This window comes from Malania oleifera, chromosome 10 (assembly GCF_029873635.1).
Source record: "Malania oleifera isolate guangnan ecotype guangnan chromosome 10, ASM2987363v1, whole genome shotgun sequence".
In the NCBI taxonomy this organism is placed as follows: Eukaryota; Viridiplantae; Streptophyta; class Magnoliopsida; order Santalales; family Ximeniaceae; genus Malania; species Malania oleifera.
Genome location: NC_080426.1, coordinates 83,979,589 through 83,987,999, shown reverse-complemented (window position 1 = coordinate 83,987,999; position 8,411 = coordinate 83,979,589). Strand labels below are relative to the sequence as shown.

The 8,411-nt window shown below is 31.7% G+C and overlaps 1 protein-coding gene across 1 annotated transcript; it reads right to left on the bottom strand.

Annotated features, from left to right (window-relative positions):
• Positions 1-1,168: 1,168 nt before the first annotated feature.
• On the bottom strand, positions 1,169-2,006 carry LOC131166052 (uncharacterized). Its single transcript, XM_058124279.1, has one exon. It carries the CDS (start codon positions 1,926-1,928, stop codon positions 1,407-1,409), a length of 522 nt encoding a protein of 173 aa, XP_057980262.1. The 5' UTR covers positions 1,929-2,006; the 3' UTR covers positions 1,169-1,406.
• Positions 2,007-8,411: the final 6,405 nt, after the last annotated feature.

Genomic DNA, 8,411 nt, shown 5'->3' with positions numbered 1-8,411 from the left:
GTGAAAGCAGATGAGAGGTAGCTTGGGGCTTAGCTGGTAACTTCAACAATGCTAGAGAATAGCATAAAAAAGACGGTGTAACAAGGCTCTCATTCTTTCAAGAGATACTCTCAATTTAGTCCACTTCATCAATGACATGCAGCTTATAGACCTACCCATGATTGGTAGAAGATTCACTTGGTCCAATAATCAAATAGCGGCATTCATGAGCAGATTGGGTCACTTACTAAGTTAAGCAAATGATAGCTTTGGCCATACATCCATTCTTTCAAGAAATTGATCAAAATAGGTTTGGCCATACATCCAGTCTTTCAAGAAATTTATCACAACAGATCCAGTCCACGGGGCAGAATATATTAATTGGTAAAAAAAAAGACCTTTAAAGCTCCTGAATTACTGGTTACAACATCATAAGTTCTCAGAAGAACTTGAAGAGAAGAAAAATTGGCAAAATATGAAAGAAAGTACAACCCTCAGTTATTCCCAAAATTTGGAGTTCTAGAGAGTTAGAGAGCAAGACTTCCAGTCTTGAGAAACAGTTAGATCTTGTACAGTGTTAGATCTTCTGGATGCCAATGCAATAAATAGACAACTAGATGACAGTTAAAGAAATAAAAGGACAAAACAATGTGCACTCTGGAATCCTTATAGAATGGATGAAAACGTCTAGAAGCAGAGACCAAGGGTCAAATGGTTGCATAAAGGTGATAAAAGCACTGATTTTTTTTTTTTTTAATTCAACATCAAATATGAAAAACACAGAATTTCATTGAGCAACTTGAACTAAACCATAGAAGGATTTACAAACCAGATAAACCGAAGCGAGCAGCAGCCTGGTATTAGTATAAGCAGATATTCTCACCTGCACTAACATTGGTTTTAAATGGTTCACTGTTTAAAAGGTTAGACTAACTCTGAAATGATTCACAATTTCATACAAAAATACAATACATTTATAGAAAAAGACCAATGCTTTAATGAAACTAAATTATGCCACTTGCTATCATCATCAGAAACTTCAACAACCATGATGATAACAGCAACAATAGTGAATCCTTAAGTTCAGCTAAGTTGGTTAGGTATATGATTCCTATCATAGTCGTGGTCGCTGTCATCATCATCATACACCATTCAAAAAATTCATCTACCTCTTCCCAACAAACCAAAATATCAATCTATGGTTACCATTTGTATTAAAAAGATTCATCAGGCATGCAAGATTACGCATATGAAGCAAATGTAGACCGATAGAACCCACATAATAACAGGAAAACAGGTTCTACGAAGTAAGCAAAACCCGAAATTTTAACATCCCAGTGATCTAAGAGATCCACAATTTCCATACAAGAAATCCACAAGAACCCCAACCCTCCCACCCACCTCACCCTCAAGAAGTGAACAAAAATTCATCTAAGATAACCAGGAATCTTGATGCGAATAAAAAGCATACTCATGACATAGGCGATGACAACAGAGGAGACGCCGGCAGTGGCGAAGGAGACCTTTACGGTGCGGGCACGGTTTTTGTCGAGGGCGAGGTCGAGGAGTATAATTCCAATTCCGCCGAGAAGGAACATGAAGCCAGAGGAGAGGCCTTCGATGATATACTGGCCGTTGACGCGGCCTGGGAGGAAGACAACGGGGCGGACGGCGCCGGTGTGACGGTCCTGGGTGGAGCCGATGCCGGGTGGCTCCACAATGACGTCGTAGACGAGGCCGGAGACGACGGCGAAGTAGGTGAGGAGAACAAGGGCGAAGACAGCCGTTGCCGACGGGAGCGTGAAGGAGGGTAACTTCAGGCGAGTGCGGGGCACGCGCAGAAAGCTGTACGGGAGGATCTTCAGGACGTGGAAGATCGGATCCATGGATGAGACTGAGTGCTCTGAGAACTGAGCTGATGATGTTAGGGTTTCTGATCTGGGGGCCATTCGCTCGCTCTCACCTCTCCCTGTCTTTCTGATTCAGTTGGATTTTTTACCGGTTTCGGATGTTCAACCCACTGAAAGTATTCGACCCGTAATCCGACCCAACCCCACTTCTCTTGGTTATTTATTCTTGGGTAGCTGGATTTGTCGAGTTTTTTCCGGTTTTATCCTCTTTTTTTTTTTTTTAATATATTAAATAATACTTTTTTTGAGAAAATATTTCCCAAAATAACCCTGTAATCTCGCTACTTAGAGTAGCGAAATTTGCCACGCATCATTCCAAAAAATATATATATTATTTAATATTTTTTTTAAAATGATAAATAAAAAAATAAATTCTTTTAATATATATTTTTTTAAATGATAAATTAGAAAATAAATTTTTCTACATAATAAATTTAGCATTTATTATTAGTTTTGAATAATTAGCATTTATAAATTAGGAACGTTTTGGGAAACTTTCTATACCAGTCTTGCAATTGGAAAATTTATATATATAATAATTATTTGAAACTAGCCGTTGGTAAGGCAGTATTTATGACGATCCAAAATAAATTTTATTTTAAGAAAACACTTGCGTCTCTCCCCTTTTTATATTTATTATTTTAATAAATAATAATAAAAAGTTATGAAGATTTATTCAAATTTTAAAATACAAAATTATTTATAAAATTATTATATACTATATATATATATATGTATTATAATATTTTAAAATTTTCTAAAATATCCATATAATTATCTGTAATTCTTACCTTGTATGCATTGCTTTGGTTTTTTAATTTTTTTTAAAAAAAATCTCAAAAATTGATAATTTAATTGAATTAAAATATCCCCTAATTTTTTTTATTTTTTTATTTTTTATTACTCATAATTTTAATATGTATGAGTCTTTTGGAACATCACAATTGACATTAGACTGCCTAATTAATCTCAATAATTAGAATTTAAACTATGATATCATTTTTATTTTTTTATATTCATTTTTGTACAGTGAAGAAGCAGTTTATTACAAAAAAATCTGGTATTGAATAAATATTGAAATTACTGTTCGTAGCTTTGCAGTATTAATAAAATAAGTATTTTTCTTAATTGATATTGATATTGATAAAAAATCTTATATTGAATAAATATTTAAATTATTTTTTTTGTTGTGTCAATATATATATATATATATTTTAATTTCAGGTACAATTAAAATTGGTAATTTAAATAAAGTTCAAATTTTCAATTTATTATGTAATAAATTCTTTTAATATATTTTTAAAAAAATGATAAATTGGGAAATAAATTTATCATTAATTATAATAATAATGATAAATCAATTTATTATGTATAAGAATTTATTTCTTGACTTATCATTTTTTTTAAATATATTAAAAGAATTTATTTCCCAATTTATTACGTAGAATAATTTATTTCCTGATTTATCATTTTTTTAAAAAATATATTAAATAATATTTTTGTTTGTAGAAATGACACATGGCAAATCTCACTACTCCAAGTAGTGAGATTACGTCAGGGTTATTTCGAGAAATATTTTCCCAGAAAATGTATTATTCAATATATTTTTTAAAAAAATAGGATAAAACGGGAAAAAATTTTAGATTTGTCAGTTGAGGTTTGCTGCCACTCCAAAATATTTTAAATATGAATTTTAGGATTGGAGTAAATTTAGATAAATTTTAATATAATTTTATATTATATTATATTTAAATTTAATACAAGTTTAAATCTAAAAATTCTTAAAATATTGGGTAAGATCCAAAAAAAAAATATATATATATATAAAGCTATCTTTCTTGAGAACATTCATTTTTAAAAAAATTCAAATGTAAAGTCCAAAAGTTAAACTATCAAATACTACTTCAAAATTATTACTTGTTTTGGTAAGTAGTGCTAAATATTTATTTTTAGGTTAAAAGACCCTCATAATATTTAATTATGAAAAATAATTTTTATTTTTAAATTTAATTTTTCAAAAAAATATAAGAAAATGGGGGGTTATTGGGTATTATTGTTAAATTAAAAACAAGCAACCTATTTGGTTGACAATTGAAAAATTTTTAAAAAAATAAAAAACTTGATTGAATAAATGCTCATTTTTTACCTTGAATAAAATAATAATTAAAATGGTTAAAATAATAAAAATATTAAATTACACAATTAGGAATAATATAGTAAAAAAATGTTATAATACTTTAATTTATTTACTATATTCAAAAACTCACTTTACAAGTTTATTGTACATGACAATTTAAAAATAATAAAAATATTTTAAAATAGATTTTATAATTTTTTAATTTTTTTAAAAAATTTATAGCATTTTTATTTTAATCATATTTTAAATTCATATGATCATTCTATTTAAATTTTAATCAAAAATTATATATAAAATAAATGATTAACCCAAAAACAATTAATTTTGGATATTAAAATATTTTGGTAATAGGTTTCCTCAAGTGGCCCGTTTTGGTTGCAACATATTTGATGACCAAATGAAAACTAATAGTTCCCTTACCATTTTTGTTTAGAAATCATAATTGTCACTTTATTTTAATTTTTACAAAATGTAAAATAAAGGAAATTTTAAAAAAAATGGTTTAGAAGCATTATTATGAATTGGAAATGTAGATCTTTAAACCTTCTTAGAATAAGGTCCAAAAGCCTAACACTTTAAAACACTCATCGTTGACTTTTTGAGTATATTCTCTGTTTTGATGCTGACAAAACACATGTTTCTTATGTGTGTATTTAGTATGTAAACAAGTTTTTAATTCAAACACACACATAAGGGAAAGTGGAAGTCGGGTAGAACTTTAAGCTTATCATCATTCTGGCGTATTCAATGAAAACTGAAAAATAAAAAACGAAGACATTTTTTTTAAGTTGTATTGTATTTAAGTTTCTTTTATTATTTGGTCTATAATAATACATGCATCTACATAATATGGATTGAATGCTCAAGTGACCATAGATTTAACCTTAGGTGACCTTACTTTTCAAACACAAACCTTTTTCTAAAAGACTAAAACCATACAAAAGGTTTAAAAAATTTTTTAGCTTTGGTGCACCCCCAAGGTGGGGTGAATTGGGAATTTAAAAATTATCACATAAGTCAATTGGTTTAACAGAAGTATTACATAACCTAGGGTTAGTCTATGCAATCAACAAATAAACAAACACGTACAATAAAAGTCAAGTGTGGAAAGGTAAACAATATATGCAATATATTATCAAGATTCAACCAAATTACCTACATCTCTGTCTTAGCTAACAGACGTAAGGATTACCACTATAAGCTCACTTAACGGGTGGAGCGGCACCTAAACAACCAGGTTAATTAGTACAGAACTGACCTCAACCTTTACAACCAGGTCAATTAACAGAAGGCTGACCTCAACCTACATAATCCTTCTAGGTTGGATTACCGCCCCCTCAGGCCATGCTTGGAATACAACAGATTTCTCAATAAAATTTGTGTACAATAAATGTGCTTCTCAACTAAGTAGATATGTACTACAATATGCACAGTATAATCAATACACTACCAAAAGATAGGATTTGATAAGTTAAGTATAGTCTAAGTGTCTACTCTTAAATATTTATGCAAATTGTTGACCTTATAGGTCACATCCGGTTTTAATAGTGACAAATACTCCCGTATTTAATAAATATCTAGTTCATGTGCAGGTCTATATTAGCATACACATTGATGGCACGTGAAAGCTTAAAACTTGAAGACAAATTTATATTCTCAATTGTAATATTTAGTAGTGAAATTTGTCTGTAATAGTAATTAGGATATTTGGTTTGTAATAAGCACACACAACACATGCATGGTTTATTTTGTGAGCTTAAACCAGATGCGAACTAAAAGTGACCTTAGAAAGACCTTAGGATTTTCCCTTCGGTCGACCGATACCGGACTTTTTCGGTGTCTTAATTATGGACCCCAAGTGACCCTAGGACACACACACTTTCACACATACTTGTTAGGCACTTGAATAGGGCTTGTATGCTTCAAGACGGGACCGAAATGCACACTTGGTGCACTTTCGATCGACCAGCCAAGTCAATTCATTTTGACCTGGTTGACCGAAAACTCCCTGGGTCAACTGATTGACCAAGGTCCTAATCAATCAAACCAGAATAGTTCAAAAAGCCCCGGTCGACCAAAACCCTCTCCGGTCAACATTTTGACCACCTAGTCGACCGAACCAGGTAGTTCAAGAACTCCTGGTCCACCGAAACCTCCTTGGGTCAACTTTTTGACCATCTGGTCGACCAAGCTATTTTTGTACTCTAACTACCTGGTCGACCGAGGGTCCTCGGGAGAAATCCCAACGATTTGGTCGATCGAACCAACCAGTTCAAAATGACCTGGTCGACCGAACCTCGAAAAATTGAAAAATCACCCTCTCCTGGTCGACCGAGCCCTTAGTTCAAAATTCTCCTGGTCAACCGAACCATATGAGACCTGGTCGACCGAAACATTTCTGGTCAACTGAACTTTTCGAGTTGCCCTGATTTTTACCGCAGTTAAATTTTTTTTAAATAGGGTTAAAATATGTAAAAGGTCATTAAACTTTCCTAATTATTCCCAATAGGTCCCTAACAGTCATATTTCAAGGGGTGTTTATAAATACCCCCTCATTTGGGATAATTAGGATGAGATTAAAAATATTGATTAAGAGAAATTCTTTAAAAATCCCAAAACCTATAATACTTATATCCAATCCCCATTCACTCATGCTTACCTTCTTCGATTTCTTAAATCCTCTGTAAGTTGATTGAGTGTTTATATTAATAGGTTTGCTCTCCCATACATATTTGATTGATTTATTTTCATTGAGGGCTAAACCTAAGTATTCTTAGGAGACTTTGTTAATAAGTCTATCCTAAGAAGACTTTCATTTGATCTTCTAAGATTACACCTTCATTGCAACATCTTGAGAAGATTGTATTTGTTTTTGGTTGTAAAATATTTCCAAAATACTTGCAAATATCTAGTGTGTTTTATCTTGATAAATCTTTGAAGAGATATTTGTTTGTGTGAGAAAAATCTTTGTTGCAATATTCATTAATTAATATCTTTAGTTGAATACAAAGATTAAACTCTTTTTGCAAACCAAACTTATACATTGCTAAAGATTCATATATATATTGTTTCGTTAATATCTTTGTTTGAGCATTTAGATTGAATACATCTTGTGATACAAGGATTATACTGTTTGACACTCTCACGTACTCATTACACTGATAGTAAATACTTTGAGAGTTGATATATTCGACCACACAGAGCTAACTTATTATATCATATTGTGGTGTATGTGACATTGCGCGTATTTGGGTACATATATGCTTTACACGAAAGTACAATCACTGTACCATCTGATTATATACACATTTGTTGTATATCCAGGAACGAGCCTGAAGAGGGAGACTAGCCCTAGAATAGTCCCGGATTGGCTTAGACCCGGTTAGGAAAGCTAGGTGCGTCAACCTGTTAAGGTGTGTAGGTTGAGGTCAGCCCCTCTAATTGACCTGGTTAAGGTTGAGGTCAGCCCTGTGCTAATTGACCTGGTTGTAATCAGTGTTGCTTCACCCTTAAGTGAGCCTTTAGTAGAATCCTCAGGCTTGCGAGTTAAAGGCGGAGACGTAGGCACAGTTGGCCAAACCCCGATAACATATCATGTGTTGTGTATATTGTCGCACTTTATATTTATCGCACGTGTTTGTTATTATGTAAATGATGCGTTTGATTTAAATTTCCACATATTATATTCGTCAGCGTATTTGGAACTAAATAGAAAGACCCTAGGTTGTTATATTCAGCTGACATCTAGTTTAACCTAGGAAAGAAATTTAAAATTCCAATTCACCCCACTCTTGGGAATACACCAATTCTAACACAAATATTGCAATCAGTGCGTGAGAGTGTAAATGATATGATCTTTGTGTCAAATAATGATCTCAATCACAATGCACAAACAAAGATCACAAGCACACTTTAAATATCCCAACAAATATTTTTCTCAAAATAAACCACAAGAGATATTTAAAAATGGTTTGTAAAATATTTATTTAATCTTTGTAATAAAATGATAATCTCGATCAAAAGGTATAACAACAAAGATCTTCAGCATGCTAACAAATATCTCAAAATAAATTTCTCAAAGTTAAGCGCAAGAGATATTTTTGAAAATGATGTATAAAATATTTTAGCAATCAAAATACAAAATGAACTCTTGAGCATTGCAATGAAAATGCAAAACTCAGAAGCTTTAAGAAGTTTTCTTACGGAAGACTTATTTACAAAGCCCCCTAGAAAAACTAGAAGCTTATTCTCAAAGAAAAATTAATCTCAATCAAAACGAGCAAGTAAGAGTTTAAGTTTGGTGAGATGAACACAAGAGCTCTCTTACTAAGTGGTATTTGCAATATGGATGAGTAAGAATTGGAGTATATAGCTTGAATATGGAA